At 39.9% G+C, this 19,780-nt stretch overlaps 1 protein-coding gene and 1 long non-coding RNA gene across 2 annotated transcripts in view; one reads left to right on the top strand and one right to left on the bottom strand.

Moving 5' to 3' along the window:
- The window catches only part of LOC117512516, a 528,597-nt gene that overhangs the window by 7,315 nt on the left and 501,502 nt on the right, over positions 1–19,780 (top strand). The gene's annotated exons all lie outside the window — the stretch shown is intronic.
- alg14 (ALG14 UDP-N-acetylglucosaminyltransferase subunit) lies at positions 4,240–18,167 on the bottom strand. Its single transcript, XM_034172579.1, has 4 exons — positions 18,020–18,167; positions 16,613–16,764; positions 13,516–13,638; positions 4,240–4,496 (listed from the first exon to the last, which is right to left on the bottom strand). Exons 1-4 carry the CDS (start codon positions 18,153–18,155, stop codon positions 4,266–4,268), a joined length of 642 nt encoding a protein of 213 aa, XP_034028470.1. The 5' UTR covers positions 18,156–18,167; the 3' UTR covers positions 4,240–4,265.

The following is a 19,780-nucleotide window of genomic DNA, read 5'->3' as shown; positions in this document are numbered from 1 at the left end:
TCATTTATGGATAGGCCACGACTGATGACATGATCCATGAAAATTGCAGTTTTCATTGCAAATATAGGCTTGCTTTTGCCTTCCCTGATGGCCAATGTGACCTGGTAGCCCTCCTCTTACTCGCACTATTCCTGTGTGCTCTTGCTGCTCCATCTTCTTGTCAACACTTGTATTAGTCAGTTGAGGCCTCTTTTATGCTCTGACATGACTGATATGGATTTCCCCATTGAGTTTGTACAGATGCAACATGAGCAGGACTAATTGGTACTCAAGGTGTGGCACTTTGAAGACTAATGTTTCTTGGTAAACAAAAGTGTGCTAAATGATGCAATCTGTGTTCAGAGATTTACACAACTGTGATACAGAATATCTGAATGAGACAAATTGAGGGGAGGTGATGGTCTAGTGCAGGGGTGGGCAACCTGTTCCAGAAAGAGCCAAGAGGGTACAGGTTTTCTTTGCAGCCACTGACTCCACCAGGTGATTTTACTGATTAATATCACTTTGAGCAGATGGAATCAGTTAATCAGTGAAATCACCTGGTGGAGTCAGTGGCTGCAAAGAAAACCTGCACCCTCTTGGCTCCTTCTGGAACAGGTTGCCCACCCCTGGTCTAGTGGTTAAGGTGTTGGGTTTGAGACCAGAAGATCCTGGGTTCAAATCCCCGCCTGACCGGAAAATCACTAAGGGCCCTTGGGCAAGGTCTTTAATCCCCTATTGCTCCCGGTGTGTAGTGAGCGCCTTGTATGGCAGCACCCTGACATCGGGGTAAATGTGAGGCATTATTGTAAAGCGCTTTGAGCGTCTGATACAGATGGAAAAGCGCTATATAAATGCAGTCCAATTTATCCATTTACAAATGCAACTATGCTTTTCCATTTGGAGTCATATCCAAATGTCAGATAGATACATGAGCCTTGGGTTTCCAGAACTGTGTACATTTTTTTTGTGTGTGTGTAGACAGCAAGGAAAGCTGTAATCTGCATTCAGACTAAGCAGTAAAATGCTGCCCCACACAGACTGTTTTGAATGTGCAGAGACATCACAGCTCACATATTGTTTTGTCATGCAGGTAAACAATCAAATTTATTTTGCTGCAGAGAAAACTTTCTTACTATTTGGATCCCATTTTTGTACAGCTACAAACTCCTTAGCAGCAAAGGTCACAGTGGAGCAATAAGATCATTGGGAACACGTTAGTCCAGCATCTGAGCCACATGTGCAACTCTCATATGCAACTCTCATAAATAAACACTGCTTTAGGACATCTGTTTCCTTCCTCTCCACTCCGGTGTCTTCCTGGTATCACCTCCTGACACAAGCGGGTGGGGCTCAGATGTAAACATAGATAGTGCTGGAACTTTGGATGCATTTTAAAATAGTTTAAAATCACTAAAGTTTGTCTTTTTATTTTGCCCTGATAATGTTATTTAAAGTTAAAGCTCGGGGTGGAATCACAAACACGTGTGGAGGCAGTCATTCTGGCTTACTCTACCCATCCACCAATTTCAGAAAATGTGAGCGACTGCATCTGTTTTTTTTTAAACACATGCCCGTGTGTCTTCAGATGTGGATGAATATGAATGAGTTTGCATGATGAGTTACCCCCTTTGTTGCCAAAACCACCATACCTGGTTTGTGTTTCTGACAAGTCCTCTTGGTCAGAAGAACTCAGCAGCAAAGTTACCGTTGCTTACAGTTTTTCTTTAAAGCCAGTGTACAGGATTTGTGTTATCCAGAGGTGAGGTTGCAGATTGGATTATATTTCCCTTCACGTTTTCACTTCTTTGCTGATGGAGATTTATGCTCCCTTGCCTTGTGATGGTCAAAATATATGATCTTCTATTTCACAAAAATTAGGGTTTTCAAACTTGTTAGCCTGCAATGGCAACCTTTAGCCAGTGAGGAACCACTGATTCCTATTCTTTTGTCTTCCGTCTTCTCCACAAAATGCAAAAGGTGTATTAAGTATGTCACAATTACTTTACTGTATTATCATGGTGCTGGAACACAGCAGCCTCCATGAGGGCGCCTGCTCTCATGTAGACTGACATTCCAAGCTTTTTAAAAACACATTGATTTGTTGTTGCTGACAATGACACAGTAATGACCAGATGGTTACGAACATAAACACCTAATAAACGCCCTTAAATCATGTACACTGCAGCTTTAAATATCTCTCGCTACTGTTTGAACTGTATTACTGTAGTAAAAGCTGCTATTCATATCAGACAAATGCAAAAGACACCCCTTTAATCTACCCACCATGTCTGTTATCAGCCAACCCAAACTTCACAATCCATCCCCTCTACATTTTTACAGTAACTCAAAAACAATGCTGTAATTTTATAACTCACTAAACTGAAAAAGCATATAATGAGGATAAACACAGAATTTGTGAACTTTGATGATCTAGATCAGTCCAAAAAAAGCTACTTTGTTTTGCTGATGTAATATCCAATACACATCTGCCAGCTCTCAGATGATTAGTAGATGTTGGATTGATGATTGATTAGGAGCAGGTATGACTGTCAGTTAAGACACTGTTTCCAGAGAGAAATGTACTCATGTAAACTGGAGAATAAATGGTTCATTTTTGATTGTTTGATAGTGAAACACGGTGATGAGTGGCCCTTGGAGAGATGGACGGAAAATTTTGTTCATGACCTGCAAAGCCACAGCACCCAGAAGGGGATCTGCGAGACCTCCCCCACAAAATTTTAAAATATTACATCCCATTTGGGGTAATCCGTGAGATAAATGAGTAATATTTTCAGTCCCGTTCTTTATTGTCATTGCACACTGCTCTCCAACAAAATTCTCTTTGAGCACACTCCTCATCACAGCAGCAGGAATAAGAAGTCAAGCAATAAAAACAAGATAAAAGAAAGTGTATTTTCCCATATTGGGAAGATGATGGGTCTATAATACACAGTCTGCCACATGGATTAGAATACAGTATTATTACTATTTCATAAAACCATGTATTTGAATTGGATTGTTCCAGTTTTCTTTCTACACTTATCCAAACAATTGACATCAAGTTGTGCTTTTATAATACAGACAAGCACATTGCCCATGGGATCCATGGGCCCTAGATTGGGTAGTGTTTGTAAAATAAACAGCTAACATTTTTCAAGGGTGGTTGCAAAGTTTCTACGTATAATGAGTTGGAATGGCGTGAGTCCAGAATGTAATTATCAATTATCAACTGTCCATTCTTCAATGTTGGTAGCTAATATCTGTACTTTCTCCAAAAACGTTAGTCCTATCGGCGTCCATCCTTGATCCAAAATACCAGCATACCAAACGGCAAATGTCAGCTCTCCCCAGGTTCTCCCTGATCGAAGCCATACACACACACACACACACACGTCTCTGGAGAGATCTGAAAATGGCTGTACACTCCAACCGGATGGAGCTTCAAAGGTGCTGCAAAGAGGAATGGGTAAAACTGGGCAAAGATAGGTGCACCAAGCTTGTGGCATCATATTCAAAAAGACTTGAGACTGTAATTACTGCCGAAGGTGCATCAACAAAGCATTGAGCAAAGGGTGTGAATACTTAATGTACACGTGATTTTTAAGCTTTGTTATTTTTATTTTTAATAAATCTGCAAAAATCTAAAAAAAAAAAAAAAAAACCCTTTTCACATTGCCATTATGGGGTATTGTGTGTAGAATTTTGAGGAAAAAATTAATTCCATCCATTTTGGAATAATACTGTAACATAAAATGTGGAAAAAGTGAAGCGCTGTGAATACTTTTCGGATACAGTGTGAAATACACTTCAGGTCTATTTTGGGCCCGTCTAACTAGTGGCAGAGTGAATGTTGTTTCTTGCCGCTAAAAAACTCCCGCTCTGATAGAAAATGAATATCAAGTCGTCACTTTGCCTCTGTCGTTTGTAATTAATGTAACCACAGCTTAAATGGGCTCAATGAGAGAGCTACTGTTTCCAAACCAAAATATACTAAAGCAGATAAACTGTTCTGATTGTTTACCAGCAGTTACGTTCTAAAACCCAAATACTGACACTATGACAAGTCCACATAACCCTGCAGAAAGGATTTTGTGTGGATGTAGCTGAAGCAGATAAATCTTCCTTCTCTGTGTCTTGTTTTGTGGTCACATGCACCTTGTAATGAGCTTGTTCGACAGTTTATTTTATTTCCAAAGTCGAGAAAACCACTTGTATTATGTAAACTCCATGAAAGAAATAATTAAAAGATTAAAAAGTATCTAGACACTTTGTGAGAGGACACGTCATACTATTCTTCCAACGAAGATGGATTGTGGGTACCTGTCCCTCAGCATGGACCATTGTACAAAGAAATAGTCAGATATCAGGTACAGGATCCGGCCTGTCAGTGACAGCGTCTCTACTCGACAAATACTTTCAACGTAAACAATCAGGACCTTCTTCATTCCCAGAATTCCAAGCAGGAGTCCTGCCACACACGGAGGAACACAGGTCCCTGGGCCGTTACACAAGATCTGAGGGGGAGGAAAAAAGACAGAGACAATGACCTTATTTACAAGAAGTGACATGTATTTTATTTTGTTATTCCAAAGGTTGTGGATTGCACAGATCTTTGCACACAATTGGAAGAAAATTTTCACTCACTTTTCAGGTACTCAAGTCTCAAGTATGACTATGATACTTTTTGGTCATGTTCAAAACATTTGCCACTCAACTTCACTCATCATGCAGTCTCCCCCTCCACACCACCAACTCTCCAAGCACACCCCATCTGTCTGATGGACTGGACAACACCAGGTTGTTCAGAAACTCCAAATCCACGATCAAGTGAACACACACACAGACACACACAGACACACACAAAAACAGGGGCACTGTCCAGCAAATGGCAGACAAAGCGCAAGATTAAACACCACTGAACGTCACGTACATGCAGAGGTCACAAGGCAATATTGACAGTGAGTGCAGGTGTGTGTGTGGCACAGTGCTGTTCAACAGGCTCATTTGGGGCCATTTTTTAAAAAAATCATTAGTATTTTTTAAATTCTTTATTATTATTATTTTACTTTATTATTCTTTATAAATTTTTTTAAAGTCAACAATTTATTTTGATGAATTTGTCTGCATTTTATCAGATTAATAAATTATTTTAATTTATATTGGTTCTGGTGAATTACGAACATTAGATGAAATAGAACTGGTTTTTAAGTAGTAAAAAATAAATGGGTGAATCAGATGGTGCCAGCTACTGCTGCTAAATTTTAAGTGGCTCCACCCCTAATAGTACAGCAGATAAGTGTAAGAATCCAAGCAACAAATTTGGATATAAATACTTCTCAGAAGTGCTTTTCTTTAAACAAGCTGTTAGCCACAAGAAATTTTAAAACCGCTTTTTATGTGATTGTGGTACTAAATCATTAAATGTGAGTAGTGTGTTGCCCATGGGGCTCCATGGGCTCTAGTTTGAGTAGTGTTTATAAAATAGGTAGCTGACAATTTTCAAGAGTGGAAATAAATAATGCAAAGTTTCTATAATGATTTGGAATGGTGTGTGAGTCCAGAATGTAATTATCAACATCCATTGTTCACTGTTGTTACATAATATATGTAATTTCTACAAAAACTTTAGTCCTATCAATGTTCCATTTTGGTGGCATTCATCCTTGACCCAAAAGACTATAAAAAAAATTCAATCATTTTCTTGTCAGCCTCTCATTGGAAACACTGGACTGTCGCATACACGTGAAATCAGATTTCACTGTGTTCATGTCCAGAAGAGCTGCATGTGCTCACGCTGTCACACTCTGACTGACAGAGCAAAAGGATTAGTTACATACAGTGGTGGGCACAGCTAATCAAAAAGTTAGCTTTGATAACCGCTAATCTGCTAACTGAAATGTTAACTTTTATAACACTAAAGCGATAAATAATTTAGCAGAAGCTACATCTAACCGCTAACTTTTAGTATTGACTCCAGTGCACACTCAGCTACTGACAAACCAGTTTTGAGTTTAAGCACCACCGACGTTTCTGTGTAGAATCAAAGGCAATTACAAATCCAACACAAACAATGAGTCCGAGCGTCTGTCTTTGTACGCCCTGCCTACTGCTGTAAGGAAGTGTCATTTACTTTCAACATGGAACAGTAGACATCAAAAGGAAGGCAGTTTTCACTTATGGTTTTGATTTATAAACAAAACTAATTCCGGAGAGTTAATCAACATTAATGTTAACTCTGTCATTTTTACAAACTTAAAATATGGCACGCATGTTTTAGTTTTAAAGAAATGTACTAATTCAGAAGGTTTGAGGTTTAACACACTCAGATGCCAAAAGGCATTATGGGAAAATGAGACTCCTCTCATCACTGGTTTGTTGGTTTATTTATTTGTAAAGACCAACACACAAGTTACTGTAAGGTGTGTGCTGGTTTTTACAAATAAATGTGTATTTGCAAATATGTAATTTTTTCATTTGTAAAATAAAAGGCATTTGCAAAACTGAAAATTCTGTTTGTTACGTGTGATTCAGCACAACAAATAGCAAAATAACAAAATGCATAGAACACTGCCATCTACTAGGTGGCAGTGTGAATAATAATACCAATCAACTAACACACAGCCAATATTTGTTGTGATGAAGCACACAAACAGAATTTTCAGTTTTGCAAATGCCTTTTTTTACAAATGAAAAAATGGCATATTTACAAATACACATTTATTTGTAAAAACCAACATACACATTACTGTAACGTGTGTTGGTTTTTACAAATAAATAAACCAACCAACCAGTGATGAGAGGAGTCTCATTTTCCCCATAATGCCTTTTGGCATCTGTTTCTGTTAATGCTGAAACCTTCAGAATTAGTGCATTACCGTAAAACTAAAAGATATGTGTGATATTTACACTTTGTTAAAATTACAGCGTTGACATTAATTTTGATAAACTATCCGGAATTAATTTGGTTTATAAATCAAAACCATAAGTCAAAACTTCTTTGCTTTAGATGTCTTCTGCCACAGTCTGGGGCACTGTATGTTGAATGTAAATGACTTTTTTTTTCTAGCAGCCTGACAGCCCGGCCCCTTCTGCTGGAGTAGGGTTGAGCTCAGCTCCTCAGAGCTGTCTGAAAAACACATAACAGACAGGAACCAACATGTGACATGGTTCAAGTACTACTGACAAAGAAGCCAAAAAATAAACTTTCTTATAACACAATAAAAATACTGTTTCCAGCTGAACAAAATACTTATCTATCTATCTATATATATAATACAAAATCTTTATCCAAAAAAAAAAAAAAAAAAAAAGTTATGTGAACTTAACTGAAGCTATAGCTACCCTTGGCAGTAACTACGTTTTACAGACCTATGAGACAGCGGTCTCACCATAGGTTGCTTAAACTAAATTCATCAAAACATATGAACTTATTTTCTTGAAATTCTACAATATTCCTAAAATTTTAGTCCTGTCTCAGCTCAGACAGTGCCATATGGTAGAGGTGCAATGCATTTTCATTGCAAGAAGCCCTGCTTGCATCAACTCTATTCTCAGCTAGGAGATCAACATTTGAAGACCTAATCCTGCTGAAGGTTCCATTTCCATACCACTGCACAATGACCGTATCATTGGTTGACCTGAGCAGTGTGCTTTTTCTGTAGTGAGCAGGAGCAGCATTCCTGGTGATAGATATATCTGTTTCAGAAATAGATCTAAACTTTCATGACATACTCCATGTTTTCAAAAATACAACTACAGCACCACGGTGAAGGTCTTTGTACAAAAAAATAAAAATAAAAAAAAATCGCAGAGATGCACAAAACAAAAGACAACCTCATTAATTGACATATATTTGGCAACCGAAAGATATGTTTTTCATTGAGCTAGGATGATTTTTTTTTTTTAACACGCAGGGCAGTATTTCTTTCACGCATTCAACTTCTGATATGGCTGGCTGTCTACTTTGTGACACAAGCACGCTGTATTTACCAATAGATAACAATGGATTATTTTGTGTATTAACATATTATATTCACAATGTTTGTATGAAATATCAAAGTTTTACCATGAATAATTTGGAGTAGACAAGTATTAGAAGTTCTGCTTTTGGCTCCAATGTCTAAATTTTGTTGTGATTTTCAACTTTGCTTGTTTTTCATTTGGCAATGATTTTCTTAGACAAATTGTAATGGAATACCTAAAAACTGGAGTTTTGAAATTTCAAATATGGTTTGTGTGTTCCATGCAAACTTTTTGGGTGCCTATATAAATAGAACACCAGCGGCTGTGTGTGTTTCTCCAGGTAACACTGGAGTTACGTCAGCAAGGGCAACCGGTGTTAAACTTGTGCCAAATATCAATGCGGATCTGGTTGTATCCGCTGTGGCGACCCTGAACACAAAACGGGAGCAGCCGAATGGACAACAACATAACAGGGCAAAATAGGTGACACTGTCTGAAATTTTCAACTAAAAAAAAAAACAAAACAAAACAACCCCCCCCCCCCCCCCCCCCCCAAAAAAAACCCCAGCAATTTCATGTGATTTTCACCATATATCAGTACTTTTTAAATAACGTTTTCATGACTACAGAAAGGTTATAGATCGAAAGCCAACTATTTTCTGCTAATAATGCCACAAAAATGAAACTGATATCTAAAAAATTGGTTTCTTGAGAATTTTTTCACACCCATGTCAATAAAGTGTAACTCAATCCGGTTGTTAAGTGTGACGTAACGCATCATGTGATTTTCAACGTCCGGCTCCAAACAAAAAAGGCGCGCTGTCATTAACATTGAGAACTGCACTGAGACGATATGATAAGGCTGCACTTACACTGCTGCACACGGACAACAGCATTAACATCGCAACATAAAACTCTTTGTATATTGTGCCTAAAACTCTCCTGGATATATTAACTGGGTTTTTAGACGTTGTTACTGCATTTGTTTTATGTAAAAATGTCAGACGCTCAGGTTGTTTCTCCATTATTTTCAATGGGAGTTGCTGTGAGCTGCAATCATTTCCTGTTCATGTCGTTTGGGGAGAAAGTGAAGTTGCAAAGTAAAAGAAAAAAAGTTTTATTAAGTGTTCTGACCATAGAACCAGACGAATGCGGTTAACGGAGGTGGAGGCGGAAAAGGGAGGGACGGAGGTTTGCGCACAATGTAACCACAAACTAAACTTAAACTGTAAATCCTTAAAAGGATCAAACAGATGTAACTTTAATTATAAACTTGGAGATTTTTGGACACGGAAACAGATTTATCACGTGATGCGTTATGTCAGTGCTTAACAACCGGATGCTTGAAGCTTGTCCTGTATGACTTTAAGGTTTATAAACATTTTTGATGGTTTGGCTTTACTCACTACGCCAGCAGAAGAAAAAACTAGCTGACTAAAAGTTAGGGGAAGCTAATTGGTCCGCTGATGGTTTTCGATGTTAGCTGAAAAGCTAATCTGCTAACAAAAAGTTAGCTTCGCTAATTAGTGGTTAGCGGAACTGTGCCCACCACTACTTAAATATTTAAATATCTTGGCACATTTGTCAGTCTCCTCTTGAGCTGGGGCACTAATGGACAGATCACCTCACATTTTGACAGAATCTGCAGGAAGCAAAAAATTTTCATCAGTTTATTGACAAATATCCTGAATTTGAGTGAAATTTGGTGGTCTGAAAGCACGACATCATGTGTCATCACTGTTGGTGTGGCCCATGCCTCCTCAGTGACAGAGAGACACACACACAAAGAGAGAGAGAGAGACACCCAAATAGACTTTGAGAGCATGACCAACATCGAAAAACGTCCATATCTGTTGGGTGAAGGCCAACAATGTGCAAACATCAGCAAGGTTTGTGAGCTGCTGTGACACGAAAAGAAGCAGCATCGCAAACCCAAAACAGGAGATTAAACTGTTGTGTCACTTTATTGATGTATAACATAACACATTTTATAGGATAGTATACTTTTACACCGAAAGCACAATTTTTACTATTAATTCAATCTCACATCTCTTGTTTACACATTTATTTACTGTTGAATATTGTTAGCTCTATGTACATCTTCTGATTTTTATTTTTATTTGTTGCTCAATGTTAAACCCCCATCACACATAGGCCGAATTGCATCAGAATGACACAGGAAAAACACCTCCGTGTTGATAACCATTTGTAAAATCCAGGCGGCTTTTGGGGGCTTTCAGTTGAGTATCTGAGAAATTGTTTAACAGCAGGGCATGTTCCAACTTGTCCTTAAGGCTTCCAACAGAGGTGTTTTTCCTGTGGCGGGCGCGCCGCGTCGGCTCCGTCTGCACGTCTTTCTTTAAAAAAAAATCTCCTTTAACAGTGGAATGTCCGGATAAACTGCTGATTCCGACCTCTTCTGAAAGTTCTCTGTTTTCTCACAATGTCCTGGTCAACAGAGGCTTAAATTTGGAGGTTTTCAGCTTGAAACAGGATGACGACGTCACCTCGGAGCGCTGCGCAACGTCCCGCTCTGTGGGAAGTCCTTACAGCAATAGAAACAATCCAAAATCTCTCATCAGCCATTAAAATTTTCACCGAAAACCTCAGACAAAGGAATTCCGACGAGGGGGCTGGATCACTCCTTCCACAAGGCGTGCTCACAGGCGAATGACGTCACCGACAGGCGTGAAAAAACTCTTGCATGCCCACAAGGGTTCAAGCTTGGCTGATGTAATCACACGTGATTCAAATCCATATGGTTTTTAAAAAAAATAATAAGGTCGGATACTTTTCCTCACAGACCTCGTACATGCAGCTGAGAGAACATTTCAGCCACATACTCGCACGCTGGTTTGATCACCTGTTCTATGCGTGCACGCACGCACGCACGCACAAGTACCAGCTCATTCAGCCTTTATGAACACACACATGCAGCTGCGTGACCATTTCATCTGGCCACACACGCACGCTGGTTGGATCACCTGTTCTACTCACGCAAACGTGTGCACTCCGTCATGTGAGAGACACACACTCCTGCCAGCACTCCCTCCTCCTGATGAGAGGTCAGTGAGCGATGGGAATGTGAGGACAAGTGAAGATGTGATTCCATGGACGAGTGAGTGACAGCTCCAATGTTGGTGGCATCTGACAGCAGTCTGTGTCATCTTTGGGCTGCATTGTGCACGAGGCAGTCTGGCTGTGTTCTGACATGGCTGATCACGCCTCTATCCCATCCGACTGCGTCTGGATTATGATAATTTTCGCCGTGTCGGTCTGGTTCCTGCACATTCTTGCTATGTATGACGGGGGCATAACACTTGCTTTGACAATGTAAATGTATGTTTCCCATGCCAATAAAGCTCCACTGAAATGAAATGAAAATGACAGGGAGAGACACACACGCAGAGAGAGGCACAGAGAAAGAACCAGAACACACGCCTTCACTATAGTGAAACATTAAAACAATATAAAAACAGAGTAAGGGAAAAATGAGAGCAACATGACTGCAGCGACTCAAAAAGATTATTCTCAGTAAGATAGTCCACGAGCTGCCGCGACACCACCTTTTCCAGACTTTTTAGAGCAAAATGATAGATTTGATATCGGCCAACAGTTTTTCAATAGACTTGTGTCAACATTAGATTTTTTAAATAATGGTTTAATCACTGCAGATTTGAAACATTTAGGAACAGATCTAGAAGTTATTGAGAGATTAATAATTTCCAGCACAGTCGGCCCAAGAGAGTGGGCCACAGGTCCTTAAACAGTTTTGTTGGTATAGGATCAAATAAACAGGTTGTGCTTTTTGTTGACGTTACAAGTTTCGTCAGCACGCCTCGTGAGATACTATCAAATTCTGTAAATCTAGGTCATACCCATGGAGCTGTATATGAGTACTAGAGAGCGCAGTCCCATTGCTGCACACTAAACGAAAACGTCCCTTCATGGACAGCTATATGACGTCTCCTAACCGGGCAAAATATTGATGAAGTACCCGGATGTTGATGCATTTTCAATGGAGATTCGCGACTGAACACACTCAGAAAAATGCTCCCAAAATATGTGTTAAAATGCCATCTTGACCTGGATATCGAGCCAGTAAAATGAAATTACATTAAATTATGTCAGGAAAGTATTAAACTTACTCTGACACTCACACATTCCCAAATATTAGATTATGTCAGGAAAGTATTAAACTTACTCTGACACTCACACATTCCCAAATATTAGTGTTGAAAGTTACACGGATCTACGCTGCTAGGCTGAGCTGCTACTGTGTTCAACACAGCGTGGCTCCTAAAACCATTACAATACATTTATATAATATTTTTACAAAATTATCCTTTATTGACAGAGTTTCATTCATGAAGTCAGTGGTGTCTGTACACGTCTCTATGTGTGGGTGTGACTGTGAGCGGCACAGCACGGGTCACTATAATCTCATTATTTTAACGTGCAAATTAAGAAAAAAAATCCCCAGTCTTGTCGAACAATTTTAATCACTAACGACAAGTATTTTAACTAGACATTGGTCTAGCAGTGGAAAATATCAACTAGACGAGTTAAAGGTCCGTGTCATTGGGCGACACGGCAGGAGACATACAGCTGTTTATCATCCAAATATCACAGACAAAGTGACAAGAATAACCAAAACCACTTACTTATGGAAGGAAATATTGTCTCCCTTGTTCCTCCGTTTGTGGCTTTGCCAACATGCGCAGCTTTCTGGCATATTCTACCTGTTTCTTGATGAGATTAAGTGAACTTCTATGCACGCAAATCACTAACTTGCCCGGAATTAAAATGGCGATTACGCCTCCTTGTCGGCACACGGCTCAGCGCTACTGCGCTCTGTAGTTCTTATATACAGCTCCATGGTCATACCTCAGTAATGGCGCCCACCTCAATAGCAGAGTGTAGTGGTTAAGGCATGCTGGGATATGTTTAACCTAATGTTATCTATTTTCTTCTTGAGTAATACAAGAAATCTTGTGCTGTAAAAGGAGAGCAACTTATAGGTGGTTGTCCATGAATAAGTGTTGCCACCGTGCCAAACAAGAACTCTGAGTTATGCTTGTTTTTGTTGATCAAATCAGAGTAGCAGTGACAATTTTTATTTATTTTGCCTCTGTACGCCACCAAAATGAAGTTGAAATGGAACAATCACATGCCACTGACCAATTACTTACGGATTTATGACTGAAAAAAGTGAAAGTATGTTTTAAATGTCCTTATTACAATTTCACACTATGGGTCCATTCAGAGCAGTGGACAAACATAATACTACACCTGTTTAAGTGATAGAAGCTGCATAAAGCAGTGAAACTGATATTGCAGTATAATAACATCTCATAAACTCACAAGCTGGTTTCAGCATTTCACTGTGTATAATATGGAAGAATAAATGGGTACTGGCAGTGAGAAAGACTAATATCCAGAGGTCATAAGACACATCAGAAAGAACAGTGCTGAAGTTTCTTCATAAAGGACGACGAGCAAGAATTTGACCTCCAAGCACAAGCTGGCAGTACTTATGACTGTCCTGCAGTCTTCTCTGAGTCAACTCACCATGTCAGGTCTGAGTGAGAAGACCAGGGGGAAGGAGTAAGACAGGGCATTCAGTGTGCTAAGCACCGATGAGCTCCAAGACTGGTGCACCTCACGGCTCCGTGGAATCCGACAGATGGTGAACTAGAGGAATAAAAAAACAAAACACCACAACTACCATCATATAATCTGCATCATAATTAAGTAGTACTTTGTAATTCTTCATGACTGATATAAAATGAAGTCCAAGACATAATCAGTGACATGGAAATGTTCACGTATCCATCCTCTGATTTCTCTCAAGAAAACTAGCTGTAAAAATGATTATTTAGTCCTTATATTTAAAATAAATTGCTCCAATCTCAACTTTTTCTATTCTGAATGTGCTGCAGGCCTTAAATGCAGGAATGATGTACAGTAAAACTCACCTAAACCGTCATCGTATAAACCGTATACTCACACTCACCACACAAAAGCAAAAGACCCAATGCTTGTGTATGGTTTTTCCATGTACTAAACACCGTATATACCGGATGTTGTATAACAGACTTTCACTCATATTGGACAAACATCCTGTCCGATCACAATGCATTTCCATTAAAAACTCCTCGCATGTACTAGACAGAGCAGTCGGGATGTGCACAGTCACAACAGAGGTACGAAATAAAGTTCAGCACTGACACTCTACGATTCGAGGAAAGTGTGTACTGTACTTCCTTGATTAAAAACCCAGGTGTTTTTTTTTTTTTCAAACCGTGCTCAGACCCAGTGCCTAAACGAGGCAGGCCTTTATTAACACAATGCTGCTTGCTGCCTGGACTATAAAATATGGTGTTAGATTTCACACATATCCCTGGGTGTGGCAAACCAAAGACATCCTCTTTAGATCAGCGCCATCTGCGTGGCTGCAAACCCTCTCCGGAGCCTGACACGCACCTGCTAAATGACAGAGACCGCAAGAGTTGTGATTGGTCATTTTTACATTTTAACTCCTTTCTCTCCCATCACATTTTAATCGTTTTTGCAGTACCCACTCTGATTACATTCTGATCATGGATCAAATACATTTGGCAGAAAAGGCCGCAAATATAACCAACTTTACAACATGGAGTCGGAAAAAGACGCTCAAATGACTCGCAATTAATGGAGGAAAATTGCACGTACTGTACTGCTGGTTTAGAGGTTGATGATTGTATGAAGAAGTGGACGATGTTGAGGGACAAAGTGATCCAGAATCCACTGTTCCTGCTGTAAACTGCAATTACACCCACCAACGCTACGGAGAACTTTAAAAGGGAGACCCGGAACAGCAGAAAAGAAGCCCATATCTGGGCACCACCATGTTTTCAGCAGAAGCAATGTGCATCATGGACACATCACATGAACTCACTCATTCATGCATAAAGAGGTGGAACATGGGGGCACAGTGTGTGAGGAAAGAAGCCTAAACACACCCCTCTCTTTGAGTCTAAACCAGCTAAGCTAACAGGCTAACCTTGATTCAGGTGTTTATTAAATCATATTTTTGGAGTTTACCATAAATGTAAACCCCATGATAGCATTCATGCGCTTGTGGGCCTGGTTTAACATGGACATTAAGTTATGAGCTGCTTATTTTCTCAGTAATTGTGCATTAAAAGCACCTAATGCATCAGGCTAGAGATAGCTGCTAAAAGTGCTAACAGATACAGAGATACAGATACCTTGTCATTGTAACAAAGTACAATGAAAGGTAAGGTGAAGGCCTTTCAATACAAATGTAAACCTGAGTAAACCATGCGCAAAAAAAAAAAAAAAACCTGAAATCTCAGATGCATTCTGGTGCATTTTCAGATCTATTTACCCACCAAAAAAATCTCCAAAAAATTATTTTTTTTGTTGGGTCAGGTCAATTTTTCTACACCAGTCTTTTCACACAACATGTACTGTGCTACCAACTTTTAATTAAAAACACATACACTGTGGCTCAAAAACAGAAACGACAATTCAAAGATCTAAAAATAATCATTCTCAGTATCAATTCAAATGGAACAATAGAACCATTGCTTATCTGGCTAGTCCCTGATTTAACAAATTTTATAAAATGTACATTAATGGCAACATTTTTTTTTATGCATAATGCAAGTGATAATCAAATAAAAATATCTTCTTACCTCCCTGTTTGTCTTCCTGAGAGTTAAACTCTCATCTGTATGCTAACAGAATTAGCACTGTTAGCAGCTGTGGGTAGCTTCACCCGTTAGTTCCACTTAATGTATGATTACTGGAAAAAATGTAGCTCATAACTTTTAATGTCCACAACAAAGTAAAATGTTAGGAGAACCACCACACAGTCCCCCAAAATATGTTTTGATAAACATCCGAACCCCCCCCAAAAAATAACCCTTCTTCTTTCAGATTATTGCCATCTTGCAAACAACATGGCGCACTACCACCACCAGCTGTTTGGGCATGGAACTAAATGAATGGATTCTGACGTCTATCAAAAATAACCCGGAAACATTCACCACGTTAGTAATAGCACAGATTTCCGGGTATTTCCGGAAAACTTTCAACACTGCTAATTATACATAGCTTTTTGCGTTAAAACACCTTAAAATTATTTGGGGTTGGGGGGGAGAAATCCTCCCCCGAACAGTTGTCATGGAGGAGGAAGTTTGTTTGTTTTTTAAACCAGTCTGTCAACATGTTTATTTCTGCTCTATTGTTGGACATTTTAACATGGAGTTGGATGGGAACCTGCTCTCCTTTGGAGACCGCCTCAAGTGGTCAGACAAGGAACTGCACCTTTTTCTTCCAGCGGGGCTTCATCTGAGACCACTAAACGTTACCACTTGGGGAAAATGTATGAATGTACATATGTTTACATCATATCTACTACTGGTTGAATAACACTCACCCAAGTCCTCTGAAGCTAAATCTTTTTGGGGATATGATTTCCTAATTTCTACACAACTACAAATATTTACTGATGATATTCAAGTTGATATGAAGTAGGAAGACAATCAGTTAATACAGAAAGTTTTGCCTGCTGAGAGTGTTCATGCCACTTATTGGGGAACATTTGAATTAAACCACAGGCAGCCATGCCACTGAACGTTTTAAGATGTCTACATACCTGTGGCTCAGAGTCTCTTTGTGCTCTGCAGTTTTCAAACGTGCAGATTTTCTCCTCACTCATTTTGTCTGTCTCAGCGATAACATAGTGTCGAGGTGTGTACGCTGCAGACAGGCTTCCCATCAGACGCAGGATCTCTGTCGTGTGACCACCTGTCAAAAATAGATGTTACAAACAATTACATCTACAACAGCAACTACAAATAATAACACAAACATAGTCAATTGCAATCTGCAATATTACCTAACATTAATTTACCTGAAGCTTTTATCCAAAGCTTATATGTGAGGAATCACAGTCACCCTACAGTTTGAAGGGGAACTTCAGCGGATCAATAAATATGATCTTTACGTACAATAAAAAGGGGTTTTCAGCATCATGACTAATGTACTAATGTAAATTGGAGCAACTTTAACATTTGATCCCTGTACAAACAAAAATTGGCCTTTGTCACCATTCTTGCTGTTTTTACCCCATAACATTCAGTTACAGATAGTCCAAACTATACCTTTTAGGAATCTTTGTGATCAGACAAATAATGTGGTGTAGTTTTCAATATGATTGGGGCATTTTTTATTTTTATTTTGACCGCTGTGTAATTCTTCAAATGATCCCTGCCTATTGAAAATTCAAGTGGCCAATCGTTTTTTGTTTTGTTTTTTTCCAAAAGAGGAATGTCTAAGGAGTATTTGTGCCGAGTACTTGGTGCTTGCATCATCATTTGCTGGATTCCTCTGTAAATATATTCTGTTATCTGCTGCACTACAAACAGTCATCTACATATTTGCTATCCAACACAAAAAGTGTCATAGCGATGATGATGATGATGTATAATTATCCCACCGAAGCATGGAGACATCGAACACAGCACAACACAGCTTTCACGTCGTCAGACTAAAGTTTTATAAATTATGATTTGTGTTCAGATGAGCCAGTTAAACTGGTTCGGTCACGAAAATGGATCTGTGGTGATTTCATTTCCGTGCTGCTTAAATGAGCTAAAAGGGAACAATCTATGTACTCACGAGTCTGGAATAAAGTAATTATAATTAGTATAGTAAGTCCCTTCGGCTGCTCCCTTGTTTTGCACTCGGGGTCGCCACAGCAAATCCAAGGTGGATCTGCATGTTGAATTGGCACAGGTTTTACGCCGGATGCCCTTCCTGACGCAACTCCACATTACATGGAGAAATGTGGCAGGGGTGGGATTTGAACCTGGAACCTTCTGCACTGAAACCAAGCGCATTAACCACTTGGCCACCACCCCTGCTTAAAAGTAATTATAATTAGTACTGTTATTATATACTCGGAATAAAAGCAACGTAAACGTGCAGATGTTTCTGAGGAGCCAAAATGTTACTACAGCAGAAAAAAACGCTGCGTGTCACAAATCGTTTCTGTCTTTACCTGAACCTGCAACGACGAGCACAGACACTGAGCCTTTTTCTCCAGGTCTACATTTAGGTCCACTTTTCTCAACTAAATATAACCGTAAAATAAATAAACATATAAATAAAACAAACAGAACAGCCAGAAGAAACATATGAACGCCGTCTTCTTCTTCTTCTTTTGTATTTAATGGGGGACGGCACCACCTTAAGGTGCATTTACCGCCACCTATCGGGCTGGTGACTGATCGCTGAGACTTTACAAAATTTTAGCTCCTGGTCGCCAAGATCATTTGTTCACATGTGATGAAACAATCCAGTGTCCCTTGTATATTTAAATAATGCTTTTCGCACGACACTTGATGGCTTTTGCAGTAGTTCTTATTCTCTTTGCACAGCATCGTAGACAGTTCTCTTATTATTCTTCTATGTGTCCAGCAGACTAGACACCTCCAGGCGTATTGCTGCCTTTCACAGGTTGCTGAGAGTACTACGCTGATTTGCTCATATCTTTAGATGGAGATTTGTGCAATAAATAAACGATACAACAGCGGCCACAACTTCATCTCTGAGGGTTTTCATGTGACGTATCGGTCACGTCATTTTGTGTCCCGTGCCCATTCTGGATTACAACGCGGTGGCCGCTGTGATTACACTTCGTGCATTTGGCGAACAATTGCACAAGCTTCAACGTCGTTGTGAAGAAGCCTCGCGGCACCGTGGCGCTGTGAGAGATCCGCCGCTAACAGAAAACCACTGCTCCCAGAATTTTATTTTATTCGACAATAAAATTATATAACAATACATACAAATACTGCAGAGGATAACACAAGTACGCTTCCAATGCGGATGCTTATTTACGTTGTGGTCCTCGAGCACCGAGTTGCTGATCCACAAGTTGCCCTTCCAGCGCCTGGTGAGAGAAATCGCTCAGGACTTCAAGACGACCTCCGCTTTCAGAGCTCCGCTGTGATGCTCTGCAGGAGGCCGGCGAGGCTGACCTGGTCGGCGGCTTCCTAGTTAACAATATCGCAGTGTGACACGGTCGGCCAGTTCGTTACATCAACACTAAACTCACTATCTGGTATAAGATACGGATCCACTGAACCAACTGCTACACATCTATCACGATAAATAGCTTTATCTCGAGGATTTAAAGCCTCGTAATAACCGTGCATTCTCTCTATTTTTCTATCACGCGTCAGCCTCCTTGTAATCCAGAATGGCGACGGCACCTGTCCTGCGGCAAATCGGTCACGTGATTGAAAACCCTCTATAGAGGCACCTTCTCTCCACTTTATAGGTGACACACTCCATCAGGACATGCTTTACAGTTTCTTCTTTTCCACACGAGCAGAGCGCATTAGACCTTTTTCCAACCAAACACAGGTCAGGAGCCAGGCCACAATGTCCCAGTTGATCGTGAAAAAAATCACTTGCTCTGACCTGCTTTTCCCTCAACTGGTGTCTCTTCCTTTAACATCCCTCTGCACTCGATGGTAATGCCTCCCTCTCTTCTCAGAGTCCTACTCTCGCTGCCACTGACTCAACACCTTGCTGGCCACCATGCTACGGTACTCCGAGAACCCCAATGTTGTTAACACACTTATAAAATCCTGCTTCAGAGCCTGCTTGGCAGTCAGGTCTGCCACCTCGTTGCCCACCACTCCCACATGGGCTGGTACCCACATAAAAGCAACAGCCAAGCCCACCATATCAGCTCTTTTCAGAGCAACTAAAATTTCAAAAATTAAGTCAGCCCGCACCAGTGGCACTCCAG

The sequence above is a fragment of the Thalassophryne amazonica genome, chromosome 1 (assembly GCF_902500255.1).
Source record: "Thalassophryne amazonica chromosome 1, fThaAma1.1, whole genome shotgun sequence".
Lineage (NCBI taxonomy): Eukaryota > Metazoa > Chordata > Actinopteri > Batrachoidiformes > Batrachoididae > Thalassophryne > Thalassophryne amazonica.
The sequence above is the reverse complement of the archived record's forward strand: the minus strand, read 5'-3'. Positions and strand labels throughout refer to the sequence as shown.

Coding starts and splice junctions, on each gene's coding strand:
- alg14 (XM_034172579.1), bottom strand. CDS start 18,155: ATGTTTCTTCTGGCTGTTCTGTTTGTTTTATTTATATGTTTATTTATT. Junction 16,765..18,019: donor GCTCGTCGTTGCAGGTTCAG/GTAAAGACAGAA, acceptor TATTTTTGACAG/GTGGTCACACGACAGAGATC. Junction 4,497..13,515: donor TCTCACTCAGACCTGACATG/GTGAGTTGACTC, acceptor CCTCCCCCTCAG/ATCTTGTGTAACGGCCCAGG.